Raw genomic sequence first — 23751 nt, 5'->3', positions numbered from 1 at the left:
ATAGAGCAACCAGCATGGACAGGATACGTGAAGGTTGATTTTCTATTATGGGAACGGGAAGTACAAGCTCATGACGGGCAGTAAGTCAAGCAAAAAAGGGGGGGGGCGTGGTGAGCCGCGAACAAGCGATCACAGAGAGTACAGGATAAATCCGACAAGAACTAAACATATTGGGAAAAACAATCCCAACGGAAGCACCACTAGGAGAGGCAATCGCGCTCGCCGTCCAGCGCCCACCCACCACAGCTACAACCCTACTCAACAACCAGACACAAAAAAGGCCCATCTTATAAATCAATACGAAACACACCCCAATAAAAGGAGAGAAATCCCTCACGAAAGAGGGAGGGGGAGGAAAAAAGAAAAAGGAAGGGACTCCTCCTAAAACACGTGCCCCCCGGTGAACGAAACAGGAAAACCCCCGCCTGGCACACAGCATCCATTAGAATCAGCGACAGGAACACACAGTGAGCCGTAAACACAATAAGACCGGAAGGCCAGTGCAACCGAAACACCCCAGGGGAACACATGACAAGAGGGAGTCCCGAAAAAGAGAAGACTAAGAGCCATAGAACAAAATAAGGGGGAAAAAAAAGGGGGAAAAAGACCCCCCAAAGTGACAGACCCCCCCACCCACCCCGCAAGCCCACCCTGCACCCCTGCAGAAGGCTATGGCCTACCCCCCAGCAGCGTGCCTGTCGCCCTAATTAGAACCCGAAATATAGAAGAGCAAAGGCAAGACGGAAACATAGGACAAAAAGGAGGGGGGAAAAGGGAGAAAGGGAAAGAAAACGCACGGGAGAGGGCCATAGAACAGGATCATCAGCACCCACCCACCCGCCTGAGGAAAGGGAAGAGCCCTCGGGAAGTCAAAGAAGTATAAGGATACACTCCAGGAGCACCACAAAGTCACACAGAGTCATATCGTTACATGCCGATCATCCAACCAGTACAAGACTACCGTACACAGAGGAAAGGTCGTCTCAGCCCTGTCCTTGTTTGTCCAAAGTTGTAGTCGTCCGATTCACCAAGAACCAGACCGCAAGGAACAGAAGGCAAAGAACAGGGAGATCAAATGGCAGTCCAGAGAAGATACGTGGAGCAGAACCCGGATGATCCGGAAAAGTCAAAGAACATCGCAAGCTATGCAGGCACAGTCTCAGGGACAGTTCGAGGAAGGCCGACCCAGCGGGGCCGGCACAGGAGCCAGGGTCGGTCAGTCGAGGCGAAGGGAGGCAAAAAGAATCATCGAGTCCAGTCCGGACGGGACCCGGCCCCCGGAACAGTGGCGCAGGAGATAGCACAGGACGATGAAGGGCAGCGGAGCTCCGCACAGCCACATACGCGGCCTTCGCCGGGCCCCCGCTCCCCAGGATAGTTCCAGCCGCACCCTGCAACGGCAACGAAGCCGCACCCAGTTTAGGGGGCCCAAACGGCCCGAAGAGAGGATCCACCTCCAGGATGACAACGGGTGCGGCCACCGAAGCTCGCCAGGAGTGTAGGGCGTCCAGGATGCTCTTAAGTGTAGGAAAACCTTTACAGTATCCGGCACCCGGGCCATGTGGCGGCCCTCCAGCGCTCGTCCAGGCCCGGCTAAGACATTCAGGGTCGGCCGCCATCTTGGAAGCCCGGCGGGGCCGCGGCGTCCGCCAACCCCCGTCCGGGCAGCAGCGAGGCAAATGAAGACCAGCCGACCGGCAGCAGGGCACCTCCAGAGCAGGAAGGGGGGCCACCAGAAGAAGGGGGATCGCCGGCTCCCCCGTGCCGCCGGCCCCGTTCTCCGAGTCCGGGCAGAGGGAATCAAAATGGCCGGACCGGAGAACAAAGGGGGAGCAAGCCGAATGTACGGTCAGCCCCGTCAACGAAAGGCAGCGCCTCCGCCCAAGGCCACCGGGCCGCCGGAGCCGGCCGGCAAGCTACAGCCGGCCCACACGCACAACGGCCTCCACGACCACGTCCACTGCTCCATCAAGGGCCGATCATCGCGCTCCGCCCCGTCCGGGCGCCGCCGAGAGGATCCAGGCCAGCCCGCTCCGGAGGCCCCGAAGCGAGCGGGAGCGCCGCTCAGGATCCACGGCACCCAGGGACAACCGGAACAACAGGTGAGTGCCTGCAAGGTATCTGAACGCTACAGCATAGCAAAGAGGACTTCCCGGGGCAGGATAACAGCAGGATATATGATAAAAACAGGCAGGCGAACGGAGCCGAGCTAAAACGCGGCCATCTCGGACGCGAGCTTGGCTCCTCCCCACGCTTTGCCATTTAAAGCAATGCAACGCGTGCACGTTTTTGCCTGCAAACCTGGAGTGATTTCTAAAGGTCTCTTTCCTATGCAGCGCATGTGCACTGCGTAGGCGAGACCTAAAAATGAGGGGGAAAAGTCTCACCCACATTATTGTGACATGCTTCATCATAGGCAATTCTGTCCCATCTTGGTTGGATAATACTGCTAAGGACATCTTGACCTCACGAAGAGAGCGATCACAAGAATATTTCTTCTGAATGAAGAAGGACCCAGATAAAGTGATGCAACTATCTCAGTGTTAGCCCCAAAGATATCTCTTTGTTAAGGGGAACTCCTGTCAGGACTATAATTGGGTGCGCAAAGATATTATGTCTCCATCACTCTTTGAAACAACTTGTTTCCGACCTTTTTTTAGCCCAGAAGGTCTTTGGCCTTCATAAGGGCATGCCGTGACTACTATGGTCCACAGTGGGCTTCAATGGGTGTTACTATGAGACCACATCCTTGACAAAGTGAGATGCCAGTGTTTTAGTGTGTCTAGGGTCTTGTCACCTGCTCACACAATTATATTCTTTCTACTGACTGCATCTGGATCTAGCTTCTATCCAGAAGAAATATTATTGTGATCTCCCTCGTTTTTAGACCACCTTGGCAGTATTATCCAACCAAGGTGGAACAGAATCACCAATGATGAATCCACAGTAGTGTAGGTGTGGCTTTTCCATCTATTTTTATAATGTTTTTAGTGCAACTTTGCCATTTGTTTGAACCTCTATAGTGTTGTGTCCATTAGCATACTTATTGTGCATATATTTGTTGTTTTAGAGGACGAATGCAGTAGATGTTTTTCCTCTCACTCTTGTTTTGTAATAGAGATCAAAATGAATAATTTGCCAGCAAATTCAATAAAAGTAGGAAGTTTCCCTTACCTGCATAGTGAGCAAAAAATTTCAGACTCAAACTGAGGTGACGTTTAACTTCACCAAACCTCTTTTCTCTGCAGTCAGATGACCTTCCTAAGTTGGATGGCACTTCCGGCTGCAGGGAAGTGGGAATTGACTTATGTTCAGGAGTATTCTCCTGTGCCATTCGTGGCCATGCTGAGTTCCAGAAGAGAGATGCTACTTTAAAGCCTTGAACTTTTCATTTCTGGCTACCAGAAGTCTTAGAGCTGGACCTAAAGCAACAGGAAAAACAGTGAAAGTGGTTTGTTCCATGTGGTGGTGCATTCACAGCCTGATGAGGTTGTGTGAAAATTACCTTTCTTTCTCACAAGGCTCTTTAAACTTAATCAGATTCCGACTTGACACACTTGGAGATTACAGTATGCTAAAAAATATAAGGAAAGCACTGTCAGGCTTGAGTGGTCTAGACCATACTCAACACATAGAAGTCAAAAGAAACTGGTCATTTGTTGCTTTAAAATGTTAAAAATTAAATGGTGTGCCCAGGCATGACCCTTTGTTTCGGCATCACGATGAAATCAATTGTTCCCATTAACATAATTTTGTGGCCACTCGAGACTGTATCTTACAACATGTATAAGCATATTTATGATATAAAGGTACATATTGTCTCCAGTTACCTCTTCACATATTTTCTCCTCCCAATAAGTATCATGTTACTCCAGCCATCTACCATGTCATAACGGGCTGTACGTGGCCAGCAGTAACTATTAGTTCTAACTTATCCCAGCGGGGCGCAGTAACTTCTTAGTGCTGGAGGTTCTTAACATCAAGTCAGAGCTATAACCACCATCAAGACAGACCACTTTTAATTGAGCCACTGATATCCTATTTCAGCACCCTCTCTACAGGCAGAATCTGTAGGCTTTACCCTCTGACCTAGAGTAGTAGGGTGTTTTCTGACATGTTCTAATTTTGGCCCTGTTTTACAGACATTTTCAAGTTTTGCCTCACTATTTTTAAATCATGGGACAATCTATGTTCTCCTTTTACTTAAAATGGATTTGAACTTTTTAGGTTAGTTATGTGTGAGCTTCATTGTATGATTACTCTGTCACTTCCAGCATTTTCTGTGGAGATTATCTTGCTCCCAGGGCCCAGTAATGTGGTCCACTGAACTAAACTTTAGGAGGTTTGTAGTAAATTAAAATATTACAACCTAACACAACAAAATATGCCCCTGCCCAGTTTCAAAACAATGTGTCTGCTTTTTGAAAGCATGGTTTAGTACTTTAATCAGTGACAAATTGTATTTTGCAGGGACGATATATATTATTTAATCATTTAATGTGCTTCACATGTTGCCTTTTCCTACTTCATCCTCCTGATACATTACAAAATAAAGTTTAAACAAGCTTTATTTATTTTTACAAAGGTTGAACAAATTGCAACAGCTGGTAATGTGAAAAAGTCTGTATGAGAGGAATAATAGAATAACAAAGGGCAGTAACTTAGCTTTCAAGACAGTATTCTAGAAATATAGGCTGGGTGTCCTAATCGTTTGATAAGTTTGAACTTCCACTGCATAAATGGTGCTTGAGAGTAAAGGTGCCAGGACTGTTAGAAGAGAAACAAACAGTCAACAAGAAATTCATAGCATCAGAGGGCCAGTTGCAAAGATCCTTCTTGTCTCTTCTCTGGCTCATCTCATGGGCCTGGACTCTTGTGAGAAGCAAGGTCAAGTGATCTGTCCAGATTTCTGGGTTGGGTGATGTTGCAAAGTCATCCTGTGCCCTGGGCACCCCCCCTCTTTTTACTGACTGATACTTGTGGTAACTGACTCTGACTGACCCTGGGCTCTGCCTAACCAGGCCCAGGGCCTGTGCTATACTGAAAGAGACTCATTAGAATACAGCTAAAACACCTACATATACTAGGCTACACAATGGTATGGTGGGGTAACCGTGTGATTGGCATGACCTACCCTATGAGCCCCTAGTATATAATAGGGCAGGGAGATTGAAACTACCTAGAAGTCTCTAGTACCCTAGGGCATGGCAGTTTCGAGGCCAGCAGCTCTTTTTGAACTTGCATGTGTGTACTGCTGAAGCCTGAGGTCAGTTTAAAAGCAGCCGTGGGTGCCAGGACTGCTTTCAAAAAGTTAATTGTGCCCAAACTCGACTTTGGGGTTCAAGGCACTTAAACGTGGATAACCTACAATGTTTTGGCTTATTAGGAACCCCAGGGTATCCCCTAGGTGTCCCAGGGGTGGAGGGTCAGATATTTATAAGGTACGCCCTTATAAAATGAGTTTTATATGCCCTGGGTTAAGTGAAATTCCACATTTTAATCCCCCCATTGTGGTAAAGTGCTGCTCAAATTCGACTTTGATGCTAGGAGCACTGTGGAGGGAGAATCTGCAATATTTCTACAGATTCAGAACCCCTAAATTCTATCCTAGTTGCACATGGTATGGGGGTCCTGTAGAAATCAGTGAAGTACTTATAAAATATGTTTTTTTTAAGCCCAAGTACTGGAAAAAGGGCCCAAGTCATTTTCCCCATTGCAAATCCCAGGCCACATGGGTTACCATGATAAGAGGTTAGCCACTAATAACTGTTGATAGGAAATTGCTAGCAATACCATTCAAAGACTTCCCTGAATGGTATTTATAAAATCAACAATATCATATTGTTGAATTTCTCCTAAAGTGTAAATACAAGAAGTTATAAGACTTTCTTGTTTGGAAGTCCAAATTCAGCCTTCCAATGGTATGTCCTGATTGGTCAGAGTTAAGTGGATTAGCCATGCTGCCTTGAAGAGGTGATAACGAGCCCCTGGGGTTAACCAGCTCTGCTGGGAGGGCAGTGTGCTGCTACACAGAAAAGCCAGAGCAGGGGGAGGAGTCGTAAACCATGGTCTTCAAAGGCAGAGGGAAGGCCTCAGTGCCACTTTCCACTCCACACATTTGACCCCAACCAGACCTAGGATTAGGGAAGGTATGTGCAGATGGTAGGGGGGGGGGGAGTCTGTGGAAATAAGCCATCTGGGGGGGTCTTTAGTCAGATATTGACTCTGATGGAAAATCAGCCATTATGAATTTGGAAGAGCTGGTGCACTCTGGGACAAAGTAATGCCACACTCTAGATGATGTGGTCATATTTTTGGGGAGTTGGCCTGTTCCCATTGGTCAGCAGTGACCTCCTGCTTTACCCAGGGAACTGAGGGCAAGAGTATCTGAGAGGGGCAGAGCCTCTCAGATCTGCTGCTTGAAACTTACTGAAGCAAGACATTGCCAAGCTGAGAAGATTGCTGTGCAAATATTTCTAAGACCTGACCTCTGAAAACTGTATCATCCGAAACTACCGCCCTGTGGAATATTTTGCTGAAAAAGAACTAAAGAGTGGACTCCCTGAAAGCTACAGGTTAAAAGAGATCATCTGGAACATCACCACCTAAATCCGCACCTTGGAGAACCACCAGTGGATTTTTAAGGATTTTGTACCAGTGGATTGTGGGAACTGAAGTCTTCAACTTTCAAGGACCATCGTGGAGCTTCCAGACCCTTGGAGTGAGTTTGAGACACTTAAGGACCCCTTGAGGAACTTCAGGAAGAAGTTGAAGAAGGTTGGAGAACTTTGGAGCAACTTTGGAAAAAAGCTCCATAGAGGGACCGACTCAACCTGGCCAGCCAGGCCGCCTGCCTTCAACTGCAAGCCAGCCAAGCCATCCAGGTTCATCCCGTTAAAAGCTCCATTGGTCCAACTTCCAGAGTTTGACCGGGACTAGAAGAAATCTGAAGCCGGCAAACCCTCACCAGATCCGGCTACATGAAGAGCAACGAGAGACCACACGAGAAAAAGCTCCAGAAAAGTTTCCAAGACCGCTCGTAGAAAAGGTGACCGGGAGAAAATGTGATCGCCAAGCCTCCTGCCTTCCATTGTGTGTCGACCTGGATTCCTGGGTTGCCCCACTGAAGCGCTAAAGAAACATTTTCTAAGTCCGCTCCAGGGAAGTTGACCGGGAGTTCGTCGAAAGGCAATCCGGCGAACCCTCACCGAATCCAGACTGGCTTGGAGCTTCGAGGGACCTCGGGTAGAAAAGCTCCAGGAAAGATTCTAAGAGTGAAGATAGAAGCTGAGACCGGGACTTCCGCGAGCCCTATATGGTGCTATAATCTTCTAAGTGCTATATTTTGCTAAATCTTTGAAAATTCATATCTGCGGTTCCCTCCATTGGTTTCTTGTCGTTTTGGTGTCATTTTAAAGATAAAAATATTTCCAAATTTTAGAAATTGGTTTTGGATTTTTATTATGTGTTGTGTCTTAATTATTTACTGAATTGGTGTTTTTAAATGCTTTACATACCTGTCTTTGAAGTTAAGCCTGCCTGCTCACAGCCAAGCTACCAAGGGTTGAGCATAGGAATAATTTTCTAAGACCTATGCTGAGTCCTACCATGTGTTAGTGGCTTTGATGCAAGTGACAGACCTACATTTTTCCCTACCAATAACCCACTTTCCAAGAGGTGCTTTCAAGAAGAGATCAGTCTTCATGTATTTCCCGAACCATTGTCAGAAAAGTCAGCTATTGGTTTGTTTTGATAGAATTATGATAAGCTGTTTTATCAGGGTAACTTACCAGGGTAACTAGTAGAATAATTGTGTACTGCTCTCATTATACCCTGAGTACCGTTGCTTATGCTGAATGCCTTTCTCATTTACACAAGAGTTCACAAAAGATTCCCAGAGCTATTCCAGGCAAGCTGCAGGAGCTGCATGGTACCAGGAGTACTCTTGGAAAAATTCTAAAAATTCCTAAATGTTTGAAGCCTGCACCCATGCAATGCTGCAAAGTTCTGAATTTTAAGACTGGGCTCTATGGTCTTCCTCTGAGAGTTAAAATGCCATTTGTGCTACTTTGAAAGTACACGAGAGCCACTGATTCGTAACTAAGAAGTAGATGCATGTTGTGTGCATATTATAAATTACCACAACCATGAAACAGAGCAATGTGAGTGGCCAGTCTATATGGAACTCACAGGAGAAAAATAAAGGTGCACTATGCATTTTGTGTTGTGCACATATAAAAATAGAAATCACTCATCGATATGAAAAAACACTGCTACATATGCCACGAAGCAGCCACCAACGGAGTCAGGCTGCTAATGCAATGCTTCAACTTTTGTTAGATTTCAGATTTATAAAGGATTACCTAAGTGAGCTATTAGACTGGTCTCTGCAGGTTCCAGGAGCTTTTAGATGTGTCAGTCAAGCCAAGAGAAGGTAAGAGGAAGAAATGCAATTACACTTATACAATCTTCTTATCATGAGAAAAACATTATTTTACGCTTGCGTTGCAACTAAATGAATATATTAGTAGATTATCCATCTGTTAAAACTCAGATTGCTGTTGAAGACATTTTAACCTTAAAGACAATGGCCATGAAAAGTGAAAATATTTGTATACATATTTCCATAAGCATATCTTCCATTGCTGACTAAGAGAAAAGCATAACTTGTATTCTTAGGGCTCAAGTTGAATGGAAGACGTTGCCTTGATTACTTACTGATTTTTTTGTTTTTTAGCAAAAAGTTTTACTCTTCCCCCACACAAGCCTACAAAGCCTACATTATGTGGGCAAGTAATGTCGGAAACACAGACAAAGTCAATCATCTTTTAAATTTAGCAGAGATTTTTAGCTCCTACCTCTTGCCAGGAGAACATAAATACATTCACTTCCACCCCAAAGCCTTGTCTGCAATACACAAGCAGTACTACAATAGCCAAAGGATGACTGCACAAACAGTGTAAAATATCGTGGTAAAAACATTGGTAATAAACTATGAGCATGTTAAATGTATATAGACGAGGAGGGTTAGCTATACTTAACTTCACACATTTGTAGGTTAACTAAATATCTGTGTGTGTGTGTGTACTTACCCCTACAATATCTTGTTGACGACATTCCTATAGTCCATATGCTGACATACTCCCAACAGTGAGAGAATTCGTGGTTGTGATGAGGAACAGTATGATGTTATCACTACATTACCATTCAGCCCTGCTAACTTTCCACACAATCTTTAACTTGTGAGTCCATATCAGGCAACTCGAACTCTTCTACTGACAGCTCTTGGTGGTTTGTCCTCAAATCATGCACAACATACGCACCTCCTGGAGTTACTGGCTTCAAAATACCACTGAGGAAGTGTTCCAATTGTCTTTTATAGAAAACAACAACCTTTTCCCACCTGTTTTCCTACTTTCCCAATAAACTCACTAAAGGAATGATCTCTCTGGAGGTGTATGGGAGGGAAGGGGAACAGTCAACAGGCTGCCTCTTCGTCAGGATCCTGCCCTCCTTGACACCGTTCAAAAAATAAATTCTTGAGGAGGAGCCTGGGGGATAAACAAACAATAACTAGCACACCATAGCTAGGAGAGATGCAGTTTCTTTGGTAAATGTATAGAGCTGGAATGGTTGCCTGTTTTCCCAACTAGATTCATCTTTAAAATGTAGGGACTGTGATAAACAAGCATTTGCAATGCAATAGGTCTTGCATTTACGCTAGACCTATTGCATTGCAAATGGTAAGGATCACGGACAATGGGAGGGAGGGGGTGCGGGTGGGGGGAGAAGGTACAGACAACAGGAGGGTGGGGGGAAATTAGAAGGCACGGACAATGAGGGGAAAAGAAGGCATGACAACGGGAGGGTTGAGGGGAGTAAAGAAGCATGTTGTACCTGCAGTAGGAGAACCTTATTGAAGAAAATAGTGCTCACAGTCTAAATAACACGTACAGTGTAACAACTGAAGTAAAGGGGCCAGTCGCCATTGGGAGGTGACAAATGAAGAGGAGGCAGTACTAAGGAGGGACTAACAAGCCTATTGATGAATCAGAAGCCAGCATTTGGGACGGACAAGGACACAAGCCAATGGCAAATATGGGTGAGAGTAGGTGGGGCTTCTATTCCCTACTCCTCTACAATAAGTTTTGCAGAGCAGAGCATGCGTGCTGGCTCTAGGCTCGACCTAAAAAGAGGAACAAAATGTAAATGCATTGCAGTAGACTGGTTTCATATCAATCAGTGGCTTTGTATTTGAGGACCCCTTAACCTGTGATGCTAGTGATGTGATCAGGGTCGGACTGGGAACCGAAGGTAGATTGATTTGATTTGAATAAAATTTATAACGCGCAAAAACAATAACCCGAAGGTATCAAGGCGCCTAACAATCACATAAAAATTAAAACATCCATCCTTACACATAGGCTTGTAGGAAGAGGCGAGTTTTTAAAGCCTTTCGAAATTTCAGAAGGGAAGGTAAAGATCTGAGATCAAGCGGAAGATCATTCCACCATTTGGGGGCCAGGGTAGAAAAGGCCTTACCACCCCACTTGGATCTCCGAATCCGGGGGACTGTCAGGAGCAATTTCCCGGAGGAGCACAGGTTCCTTCCGGGGATATAGTGGGAGATGATAGATCCAACTCCCGTGTCACTACCTTTTGCAATGGCTCTATAGGTCATACATAAGACCTTGAACCGAACACGGTGTTCCACTGGTAGCCAATGCAACGTTTTCCTGGCCACTGTGGCCGAGGAGCATCGAGGGGCATCCAGTGCAAATCTGGCTGCGGCATTCTGAACCACCTGTAAGCGCTGCAGGAGGCTCCTATTGAGCCCCGCATACAGCGCATTACAGTAGTCCAGGCGTGAGCCAATAAGTGCAGCCGCTATTTGCTTTCTGGACTGCAAGGAAAGGTATTTCCTAATCTTTCGTAGGGTGTGGATTAGGCCCCAACAGGTGGAGATGGTCCTACTCACCTGTTTGCCCAAATCCAGGGCCGGGTCTATGGTCACCCCTAAGTTCTTAGCCGATGTAGTGGGGGAAGGGCAGGCTCCTAAGGAGTCGGGCCACCAGCTGGCAGACGAGATGTTCTCTTTCCCTCCAAACACCATCACCTCAGTCTTCTCCCCATTAAGCTTAAGTGAATTCATGATCATCCACTGACCGACCGCCTCCATGCAAGATCTAAATTTGGAGGCGGTAGGTACATCTGAATGGGAGAGAGAGACGAGGATTTGGGTATCATCCGCGTAAGAGACTACCTCCATCCCGAAAGATCTTATTAATCTGGCTAGTGGGGTCACATAAATGTTAAATAGGGTCGGACTGAGAGCCGACCCTTGAGGGACCCCGCATCGCACAGGTCGGGACGGAGATAGAAACTCCCCCAATTTGACTCTTTGTGTCCTGCCCGCGAGGAAGGAGGTCAGAAGGTCCAGAGCTGCGTCCCTCACCCCTACCTCCCTTAGCCGAGATGTAAGTACTGAAGGAGAGAGGGCATCGAAGGCCGCAGTTAAGTCCAGCAGGACCAAGAGGGTAGTCTGGCCCCCATCCACTGTAGTGCGGATCTTATCAAGCACGATGGTGAGGGCCGACTCGGTACTGTGTTCCCTCCTGAATCCATGCTGGGAAAAGTCCAGACAGCCCGAGCCTTCGACAAAGGCAGCAAGATGCTTGTTAAGATGTAACTCAAGCATCTTCGCGGGGGCTGGGAGCAGCGAGATTGGGCGGAAGTTTTTTAGGACCTCCGGGTCAAGGGATGCCTTCTTCAACAGAGGTTTAACCACTGCGCTCTTCCACTCCAGGGGGAAGATGCCATCTCTCATCGCCAAGTTCATGATTTCTAGCAGAGGAGGTAGAAGGGTCACCTTGCACTGCTTGATAATTTTTAGAGGGCAGATGTCCAAGGGGGAACCAGATTTGGTCTTAGTGAGCAAGATCTCAAGGTCTTGCAAAGCCAGCGGGGGAAAATAGTCCAGTGTGTTCGAAAGAGGGGTGCTAGGGGAGATCGTAATCATCTCAACCCGAGCAGAGGGTGCACTGATGCAGGCTCTTTGTTCCTCAAGAGCCGTGTGGATGTCCTGGATTTTTGTGTGAAAGAAGGAGGCGATCCGGTCACATAGGTCTTGCGATGGGACAACAGTATCAGGGGCTTGTAGAGTGACTTATGAGTCTACAATTTTGAAAAGCTCCTTTGGTGAGGAAAGCGAGGATGTTAAGGCTACAAAGTGATCTTGTTTGGCCTGAGTGATTTCAGCTTTATATCTCCTCACCAGAGCTTTATGGGCTTCCTTGTTTTTGAAGTCCCAGCTAGAGTGCCAGAGTCTCTCCTTCCTCCTCACCTCTTGCCTTAGGAGTCTGAGGGAGTCTGAGAACCATGGGGCAGATGGTCTCTTTCTTGCTCGACGGCGAGTCTGTACTGGGGCCAATTCATTCAGGGCCTCTGTAGTGACCTGTTCAAAATGGCCGACCGCGGTCTGTGCGGTGTCCAGTCAGTAATAGACAGACTGGCAGCCCAGGGCGCGAAGGAATCGCTGCTAATGTTCCTAAAATTTCTGGCCACTTCCATTGTATGGTTGGCCTTTACACTTCCCTCCAACCCATGATGTTCTAGAAGGAATGGAACGGCAAGGTGATCAGACCATGACAGGTGCACTGGATCCAATGTGGTTAGGCGATGGTCATTAGAAAAAATACCATCAAGAGTATGGCCAGCACGATGAGTAACTCCGCTGACTCGTTGCGTGAGTCCGCAGGACCCCAAGGCTTCAATGAGACTTAGGGTGTCGGATGAGTCATGCCGTTCTAAATGAAAATTAAAATCACCCAGGATGGAGAAGTTTTCTCGACCAAAGTATGGTTCCAGGGACTGTAGAAAATTGTATAAAGGTAGTACTGGCAATGGTCTCAGACCAGTCCTGGGGGGAGGAAGAGAGGGTTGTCAGGATGGGTGCTTGGCCCCTGGGGAAGCTCTGCCTGGCCCAGGATGCTAGGAGACGCTTGTTTGCTGCTTTTGAGGGCCGATGTTGTGCATGGCTGCAAAGCCGGCCCTCAGTAACAAAACGTGCCCCACCACTTCAAAACCGGCCCCCACCTTTCCTGCCTACCAGGAAAATGCCAGATGCCGCAATTAGCACCATTTCCCTGCCTGCATTTTAACTTCTGGCAAGACTTCGACTGCCTTTACTGAGTCATAATATTACTTCATCATTGCACCAGATCATAATCTTTTAAAGCAAGTTAATAAGTGGTTTAAAAGTTAGCTAACTATAAATGAATTTAGAGACATGGTTCCCTAATTAATTTAATTCAGTTTAATGTATTTATTTTAACTCATATAAATATAAACACATATTTACAATTAGTGTAAGAGGAAAAGTTATCTACTTTGTTTGAGGGTAATTTAATTAACAATATTAGGTATTTAACACGTTTTGGGTTCATAGTTAGTATTAGGTTTCATTATCTTATTAATAATAACATTAATAATATAGTTAAGTATTCACATTTTCTAGTTCAGAAGGAATGATTTGAAGTTAAGGATATTTTCATGCTTGGAGGTCTCAGTGATGGTACTTTGATTGTTATGAATGAGAAGGTCAAAGTAATGTTAAATCCCAATGTTGGTGTGCACTTGATGTTATGTAGAGCAGTGGTTAGTTCAGCAGCCTCCAGCATTGCCCTAGTGAGTATTTCCGGCCCTGAGAAAAGATTCTAAGAATTGTCACTGGAATAAACTGAACACTTTTACCTGGCTAAAGTCCATGACAGGTCTACTGCAGAAGTTGCCTAGGTGCTGGTCTACCACACCCCGCGGATTAACACTGGAATTTTGATTTATTATGATTTTTAATTGAATGTTTTTTGCTTTTAAGACCCCTTTTAATTCATTACGGTTGGTTTCCTTTATTTCCAAGCCAGTTTATTAATTTCAGTTATTTCCCTTTTAATTAATTAAACTTGGGTTAAAAAGCGTGTGTGTTCTATTTCTTTACTGTATGGTTGTTGAATTTCGTTGTTGCCCTTGTACCCCGTAGTTCCTTTGAAGCAGGCCTCACTGCTTGTGCCAAACCACCAAGGGTAAGCTTGGAATTCCTTGCAGAAACCAGTTTACTCTTAGATGTATAACCCTTTAGCGCTTGTGGGAGCTCAGTCACTACTAACATGAGAACTAGGGCCTCCCTCTCTTGTAGGCCAACAATCCATTTTTCCCACATTCATTTTGAGGAATTATACAAAACGGTATAACAAAAATGGCGGGATACAACTGAGTGAATGAAACGGATATATTTCGATAACTATCCGCGAATGTTTATTATTTGAAGAACTACAACCGAATTCACTTCATCCATTAATGCAAATCATAGAGTTCACAAAGTTCGTCCTAATTTTTACAAAAACATGGGCGATGATCATTCGATGTGTGAAACTCCAAAAAACAAGCAAGATAAAAACTATCATACCTGGTGCTTGAAGGCTTAGACCCGTGTCCAGTTTACTGTGCGGTTTGGTGCTGATGAACAAGTAGCAGAGTACACACACCGTGATGATAAAGGCAAGCAAGACCACCGCTGCTATCGACAGGCCGACAAGTGCTCCTACACTGAGAAGACAGCAAACAAGCTGATTAGTCAAGGACTTAAAAAGAGCAAGGCCAACATAGCACATACACCATACGTCAAGCAGCACGACTTTAGACCTTCTGCACACACTGCCTTCATACAATTGATCCACCAACATTTTAACAAAATCTCCTTTCCTCACCTCATGTGGTTCATGCCCATTTTCACTCTTTTGTCTTTCTCCCTGTACCTCTTGGCCTCAACTCGTCTTATTGCTCTATCTTATTGGGAATAGAAATATTGAGCCCGATTCTGCCACTCCCTAACTGGAAATGATAACAGTGTGTGGAGTGAGCAATGGTTGTAGCTCCCTCTCCAATCATAGGCTTGATGCCATTTGAGGAAGACTTCACCACCACCACACTTCTGTGTGAGCTCTTTAGTGTCCTTTTAAACTGCACACTTGTGCATTTCACACATATTCCATTAGCTCTAGGTCACACATTACATTACCTCCTCGTAAGTCATCCTCGCCACCAGAGTTACGCAGTGAGCTTTAGCTCCACACCAGAACAAAACTAAGGCATTCTCTCTATAGTAAATTAGGTCCAATGTCTTACGTCCTTGTTGAGTAAATGTTGTTGCATTTTAAGTTCATTGATGGTGCAGTAATGACATGTTCACACTCCCACACATATTAACTGAAGGTAACATTAACTGCTGAGCAGGTTAGTCCCAGTCCATTTGCTAGCATCTATTAGATTAACTATATTGGCTTTGCACCTCTGATTCGAGTACCTGAATAATAAAAATATATTTTTTGTGTTTTTAAATTACACTGAAAATAACCGAAGTACTGTGTTGTCTTAGAACAAACTCATTATGATAGGGGCTCTTCATCCTACATAATGTATTTTTGGAACCTAAAGCACGGAGAAGTGAATTTCCCATTAGGCTTCTTGTCTCTACGTCTCCAGGATGTCCTAATTTCTCTCTCTACAACTCTCTATGCCACCTCAGCATCTATCTCTCTCCCCCTCTCTTTATCTCATTCCTTTCTATGTACCTCGTTACCCGGTTTCCATGTCACATTTATATATCTTTGTCATGCATCTACATACCCTCTCTCTTCTGTTTTTATCTCACCTCTTTCCATCTCTCTATACCTCACCTCTCTACTTCCTCGTGGAACATTCAGAAGGGATGCCAGAGGGGAAATTACTCACCAGGCCCCATGCTGCAACATATTTATTTATATATTGGAACACAACTTAAAGCAAAGCTGAACTCTTCATTAATGACACGGCAGCTAACATGGCTAATTTAACTAGATCTCACCATTGTGTTTCTTACAGTGAGAGGAACAGATTGGTTAGACACTGAATTACACATAAATATGACATTTTGCAAGACAAGCAAATATAGGTCCAAGCACAAAAAAATGGCTTCATCAATACAGAAGGAGAGGTGTGGTGCAGCGGTCAGAGCGCGGGGCTCTCGGTTCGATCGGCGGTAGCTCAGCACAGCATCAAGGGACCTGAAAGGTGTTTAGTTTGCGCTTTAAAAATTGTGAATTATTATTATCCAAGCTGTTACGATACTATTTGGCTGATGGACACCCTGCTGTGGTATCCGGTCTCAAGGTTGAAACTGGAATACAGGCACGTTCAAATAGGCTTACAGAAGTAATGAGCAGACATCCCCCACGCCTGGAGGAGGGGCGCCCTTAGTAGCACCACGGGACCGAGCATTCCCTAGGCAGGGGAAAAGGGCTGGTTGAGGAGGGGGACTGGTGACGACACTAGACTGGGTTGTGCAGAAGTAAGAAACTAAACTGAAATCTAGTAGTAGGTTATTTAAGGCTGCGCCTTAAGGGTGTCGTCCTCCTTGTCTTTTCGGACTCGACGAAGCTGCAGGAGCGTCGGCAACGATGGTTGACGCGGGAGGATAGTAGCAAGGTGGTTCCGAGGGGCCGTGGGGTAAGGTTAATGGCATAAGGTACAGTGTACCTAACAAAACGCCGCTTAGTAGTCGACTGTTTTGAAGGGGTAGAGATGCCCCATGAGCCAAGTATCCAAACATCAGTGTTGCACAAAATCGGCGAGGTAATGGCTCCCGACCGACCCCTTCGTGCCTCCACAGTCGACTACTAAGCGGCGTTTTGTTAGGTACACTGCTTTACCTGCACTATATATCTCACTTTTTTAAATACAAAAAAGTTAGAGAAACATGAGTAAGGTGGGGATTTGTGTACCCCGTCCTGAAGAAGGTGTTTTTACACCGAAACATGTCGACGCACACAGAAAGGAGGTGACGCACATTGTTTTGCGTAAAAAACCTCCCACACTTAATTTTAATAGCACCAGCCCGGGGTCCCATTAAAAACTTTTTTTGTCACCCCACGAGCCAGGTACTTTTTAACTTCACTCACTAAAATAAAAAAAAACACTACACACTCACCTAAAAAATACCTCATCCACACCACACATAGGGCCAGATGTAGGTAGGCTTTTACCGGTCGGTAACGGCCGAATTCGGCCGTTACCGACCGGTAAATGGAATTTGAGATGTAGGGGGCATATATTTACAGAATCTGTAAATTTACCGATCGGTAAATTTACCGATTCTGTAAAATACCGAATCGGTATTTTTACCGATTCGGTAAATTTGATATGTAGGTGGGACTCTTCTGAGTCCCACAAGCCTTACCGAATCGGTATTTTACCATCAAATTCAATTTGATGGTAACATACCGATTCCGGTGTGCATGCACATGTGTGCATGCACACCTGTGCCATATGACAGGCAGACCTGCCCTTAGGGCATGTATGCCTGCCACATGGCACCCAAACCTGTTTTTGAGGGTGCTAGAGGGTGTCAAAGTGACACTCCCTGCACCCTTGTGAAATTCGGTATTTACCGATTCGGTAAATACCGAATCGGTAATGCCCATTCATTCCTATGGGCTTCAAAGCCCATAGGAATGAATGGGCATTACCGGTCGGTATTTACCGAATCGGTAAATACCGGATATTACCGATTCGGTAAATGCACATCTGGATTTACCTACATCTCAGTACTTCTATTTTACCGATTCATAAATACCGAATCGGTAAAATTCGGTATTTATGAGTCGGTAAAATATATTTACCTACATCTGGCCCATAGTCTTTATAAGTGCTCCAGCGTATTCGCAGGTTGCAGCACGCCGTACCCCGTAGAGGGGTACGAGGACCCCGATGATGAAGCATGACACCAAGGGGCCTGTTGGTGTGTGAGGGGACAAAAAACAAACAAGGGTGCTCCCCACTCTTGGAGGACACACCTAACACCAAAGGATTGGATTCCTTTTGTTTATTTATATTAGTTCAGGGAGAACGAATCCTTTCTTGATCTAGTCTCTCTCTCCCCCTTTTGTTATTGATAGTAATGGCATAAGGTGCAAGGTGTAATCCTATTATGGGTTAATTATTATTAAGTATGATAATGGTAACTAAGTATCATACTGTAACTTTCCCTGATTTTGATGTAGGTGGCGGGAAAAAAGGTAATGCGATAATAAGGCCCGGGATCGTGGCGGTGCATTGAACTAATCCGGGGGCCGCCGCGGTGTGCAGGTTGGATTCCCGGTTGGAGACGCAGCACAGGCTGGAAAAGAATACGCTTTAAAAAAAAAACATTTTGTAATGTAGAGGACAGCGGCGACTGGTGAAGTTTGGGAGTGGTGGGGCTGGGATTGGACTTGAGGTGGAAGGCGCAGCATTATTTGGAAAGCCAGTCGGAATTTTCTTTGCAGTTGTTTGATTTTTTATATCGTATAAAATTATGCATTTCCAGCACAGTTTTTTAAAATAAGAATAAAAAGCAACATAAGATAGTGCCCCCAAATATAGAGTTACCAAAGTCCAGGCGTGATACAGTAGGCAGGCACCTAGACAACGGATCTCTGCCAGTAAGTCAGAAGCACACATAGAATTTATGAAGACGTTGAATATAAAAGAAGCAACTAGATACCTCACTTTGGATTTTGAAAGAGGAAGAAAGGGCAGTGTAAGCTGTGCAAAACACACAGGCCTGATGTAGTGACTGTTTACATTTTCCTTTATTCCAATTGTTGTCCTGGAATGAAATGCTATTGTTCCAGTCTGAACAGCCTTCTCAGTTCTCATGAAATAGATGGATACGTCTGTTTACAGGGCAGTGTGTAAAATTCAGAGCACATCCTGCTGCTATAGATTCAAGTAAGGCTTGAGATTTCCAACAGGCGTTTAGACAACTTTCGCCTCCTATACACAGATCCCGAGAAGTCTGGCAGCCCTTAATAGGTTGACTCAGAAACACCTTTGTATTGTCTACATGCACAGGCAGGCTACCTAAAGGGATTTGTGCCTAAATAACATCTAGGTGGATTAAAAGCAGAGATTAGTTGTTGGTCAATGAGGCAGGCCTTCAGTTACTGTTTGTGAAATCCTATTCCTATCGAGCTGGTGCTAGGAGCTGTGGTGTGAGGTTGATCAAATCAGGGAAGGCCCGTTGCTAGCTGATACTGAAATTAGATTGCAGAAAAATGCTAGGGGAGGCACAAGAAGAAATCATTCTATCTATGTATAGAGGTGCAGATTGTGAGGCATGTACATTGGGGCTCTCCTGTTCTCAGTAAAGATTCACAACTTCAGTTTATAATCCAAAACTATGTCTGTAGTATAATAATATAGCCAGAGGTTGTCTTTCACCTCACATAGCACTAAGCATGTAGTTGAAGCTTCACGCTAGAAAAAAAGAGCTTTGTGTACTGACTGTAATGACAGTTATAGATACTGCCTTGGAGTGCACACAATTATAAATAAGCATTACTTGAAGTCTCTGCAAAAGATCAAAGGGCATACATACTTGTTAATCAGGTCAAATGGCACCGAATAAAACCTCTCACCTGGTGGTCCACATGGTTGGGGCCTGGGAACACCGTCTGCCACTAAACTCATTGTTTATTGTATTCTCGATATAACAACATCCACCATACAATATTCATAGCAATTCATCATAAAAATAAAAATCAAGTAAAAGCAAACACCCGATTCAGTGACTGATGACCAGATTTTTAGTTCATGCTAAGGTGTCACTGGAAGAAACGCGACGGAAACCCAGTTAAGGTAATGTAAGGGAACTTTTCTGGGAAAATGAGTCCAAAAAAGTCAGAGCGATTTAGCATGATGGGAAGGTGGTGATGCTTCTATTGAAAGTGGTAGCTAAAAGGTAAGTCTGGATTCCTTTCTATGAGTCCAACCTCACAAATGCAAGGCAGGGGCTGCTCTCCGATTGCTGGGGGCAATAAGTCAGGGCCCTACAGTCACCTACAACACAGGTTCCTGTCCTCCACCCTGCCCAGCCACGGACTCGCCCTTCACTGAATGCCTGCTTGCAATCATTCGTGCTGTCTGCCCTGCCAGAAGTATGCGTTGTCGGTTTATTGCAGCTTTATGTTGCATGAACTCGACCCCAAGGTTTTGGAGTGCTTTACATGAGCGTACATTACATTACACAAGGACACATTACTTTTTTATTTTACCCAGAGGCGTCACTAGGGTTGGTGTCACCCGGTGCGGGTAACTCATGGTGTCACCCCCTCACAACTTACCGGATGGACCAACTCACCCTCTGCCTGCATCATGTCCCCTCTGCCTGCACCATCTCTCCCTCTGTCTGCACCATCTCCCCTCTTCCTGCACCATCTCACCCCCTGCCTGCACCATCTCTCCCTCAGCCTGCACCATCTCTCCCTCAGCCTGCACCATCTCTCCCTCAGCCTGCACCATCTTCCCTCTGCCTGCACAATCTCCCCTCTGCCTGCACCATTTCTCCCATTGTCCACACTATCTCCCCTCCGCCTGCACCATCTCTCCCTCTGCCTGCACCATCTCCCCTCTGCCTGCACCATCTCCCCTCTGCCTGCACCATCTCTCCCTTTGTCCACACCATCTACCCTCCGCCTGCACCATCTCTCCCTCTGCCTGCACCATCTCTCCCTCTGCCTGCACCATCTCCCCTCCACCTGCACCAACTCTCCCTCTGTCTGCACCATCTCCCCTCCGCCTGCACCATCTCACCCCCTGCCTGTGCCATCTCACTCCCTGCCTGCGCCATCTCTCCCTCAGCCTGCACATCTCACCCTCTGTCTGCACCAACTCCCCTCTGCCTGCACCATCTCTCCCTCTGCCTGCACCACCTCTCCCTCAGCCTGCACCATCTCTCACCCTTTGCCTGAACCATCTCCCCTCCGCCTGCACCATCTCCCCCTCAGCCTGCACCATCTCCCCTCCGCCTGCACCATCTCTCCCTCTGCCTGCACCATCTCCCCATCGCCTGCACCATCTCCCCATCGCCTGCACCATCTCCCCCTCTGCCTGCACCATCTCCCCTCCGCCTGCACCATCTCCCCCTCTGCCTGCACCATCTCCCCTCCGCCTGCACCATCCCTCCCTCTGCCTGCACCATCTCCCCTCCGCCTGCACCATCTCTCCCTCTGCCTGCACCATCTCCCCATCGCCTGCACCATCTCCCCCTCTGCCTGCACCATCTCCCCTCCGCCTGCACCATCTCCCCCTCTGCCTGCACCATTTCCCCTCCGCCTGCACCATCTCCGTCTCTGCCTGCACCATCCCTCCCCCTCCGCCTGCACCATCTCTCCCCCCGCATGCACCATCTCCCCTCCGCCTGCACCATCTCTCCCCCGCCTGCTGCTCTTTTAACCCTTTCCTCGTCGCCTTCTCCACCCCCCATGGTTTCTCCCTCACAGTTCTCGGCTCTTCTTAAAGTGACTGAAATAAACTCATGAAATGCGCTTTGAATTCGTGCGCGCTTCACTGAGGATAAGTTTAAATAGACACAGAAGACACACTCGCCCTCACGAGCGCAGCAGGGAGGGGGTGTGGTGTGTGGGGGGGCCTGGATAGGGGCAGATCATTGCCTTTTGAATGTAATATATTTTGGACCGATGTCATACTGAACCTCTGCTAAAGAAGGACTCCATTTTCTAGCCAACTATAAAGTAACCTCTTTGGTAAGAACCCCTTAAATTATGTTTGAATACTTCTGCTCAATAGGATTTACTTTTAAGATGTATTCCCCATAATGTCTGTCTTTAGAGCTCTGACTCATTACATACATCTGAGTTAGACCAGTCCTTCAAATGCCGATCTGTGTACTTGACCTTTCATCCTTTTGAGGTCGATAAAATGAGTGCTAGTGAGTTGGGTAACAAGAAGTCTGTTTTTCAGCGCCACGATACCCACAGATAAGTGTTCCCTTTACAAACACACTTTGCTAAAGTTATACACTGAAACCGAAAAATATCTAGATGGTATACTTTCCTGTAAAGAAAAGTTAAGATGCTCTTTCCAATCTTCCCCAATATATCTATATAATTATTTCTTATTAAATTATGAATATCCTGTTATAAATGTGTACGTAATCATTTCCTATCCTCACTTCATTTAAAATTCCACTTATTCTTCAGAATCAATCACTTGATTCCATAAAAGCCTGTCTTTTATCCAGTATTAATTTAATATGCTAAAAAGCTGTTAAATACCTAATTAATTTCAAAGAACGAATCAAAAGATTGTCCGTTAAAACTGACAGCGCATTATCCAAGTGAAGACATTATTTAAATGCTCACATCAGCCTCTACTTGTCAGAGAGGCACAATGTTTTATTAGGCTTAGGGTTCCTCCTGATAAGCAAAGCAGAGCAGAGGCGAGGCTGCATACCCAGATGGTGTCACCCCGGGAGAGGGTGTCACCCGGTGCGGTCCGCACCCCCCGCAACCCCCTAGTGACGTGCGGGGAGATTAAGTGTTCTGCCCAGAATCACAGGTTGTTGAGCGACCAGCGCAGAGACTTGTACACGGTTACTCAGTCTTCTGCATGTGGGACTGAGTAACTCTTGGAGTGCCAGGAAGAAAAGCTAACTAACGGGGTTTTACTATAATGCAGACAGCCACAGTCTGACACGCCCCGGCTCTCAACTCTCTGACTGAGCTTTCACCAGCCTTCCACCTACAAGGAGGATGTGTGGAGCCCCGTTAGTTGTTTTTTCTTTCAGAGACTCCAGGAATCTTGCTGCTATGATCTCCCCCACCCCCGCACCCACCCCCTCCTGCCTGCCTCGGCCCATACGGTACAAAAAACTCTCCTCGCTGTCCTCACAGTAAGAACTTAGTTGCCCCCACACCTGTCCTCCTACAGTACACAATACTTGCGCCTACACCCTTACACTCTCCCTGAAACACGAACGATGAAATCTCTATTCCGAACATGCTGGCGGAGAAATAAAATACTGGGTTGTCAATTGAACGATTAGTGTGTGCTTTTGCAAAGAAGTTTCTCGTTTACCGAAGCACCAGTCCTCTTATTCATGCAAAGGCATACATGATGAATAACGCTACTCTAACAAAAGTTTTGAAAAGCGGACAGTAGACATGTACCTGCAGTGTGCACCACATTCGCCTCATGCCCGCCAGTTGCACAGGTCTACTCATGGCTACCAGACAGTGACCCTGAAAGCTAAACACGCCTCAAATGGCCTCCCTTAGAAAGTGCAGAGCGGGAAGACAACAGTTCAAGCCTGCGCAGTGCGTTTTCAAGAGATAATAGTCTGGGCAGACTCATCGACTACCCTCCGGCCTGCAGCCTCTACCCCACCCTTTCCCAACTCGTCACTGAAGAAACCAACAGCGGACCCCAAAGACCTCAAGAACCTCCGCCCCATCTCTCTGCTCCCCTTCCCCGCCAAAGTCATTGAGAAGACCGTCAACAAACAGCTGACTGCATTCCTCGAAGAAAACAGCTCGCTCAACCCATCCCAGTCCGGATTTCGAGCCAACCACAGCACTGAGACTGCCCTCATCGCAGCCACCGATGACATCAGGACCCTGAAGGACAACGGAGAGACAGCCGCTCTCATCCTCCTTGACCTCTCGGCAGCCTTCGACACCGTCTGCCACCGCACCCTAATAACCCACCTCTAACAACACTGGGATCCAAGGAAAGGCCCTGGACTGGATCACATCGTTCCTCTCTGACAGAACCCAGAGAGTCCGCCTCCCTTCCTTCCGCTCCGAGGCCACCAAAATCATCTGCGGCGTACCCTAGGGCTCCTCACTCAGCCCAACTCTCTTCAATATCTACATC

At 46.3% G+C, this 23751-nt stretch overlaps 1 protein-coding gene across 1 annotated transcript in view; it reads right to left on the bottom strand.

Annotated features, from left to right (window-relative positions):
- Window positions 1-23751, bottom strand: part of SHISAL2A (shisa like 2A) — a 555131-nt gene that overhangs the window by 130099 nt on the left and 401281 nt on the right. The window contains exon 2 of the mRNA XM_078673463.1: window positions 14465-14604. Within this exon, the coding sequence (XP_078529589.1) occupies window positions 14465-14604 (140 nt within the window). The remainder of the gene's footprint in view (window positions 1-14464; window positions 14605-23751) is intronic.

The sequence above is a fragment of the Lissotriton helveticus genome, chromosome 1_2, assembly GCF_964261635.1.
Source record: "Lissotriton helveticus chromosome 1_2, aLisHel1.1, whole genome shotgun sequence".
NCBI classification, from domain to species: Eukaryota; Metazoa; Chordata; class Amphibia; order Caudata; family Salamandridae; genus Lissotriton; species Lissotriton helveticus.
Note: the sequence above shows the minus strand (reverse complement) of the source record. Positions and strands in the feature narration are given on the sequence as shown.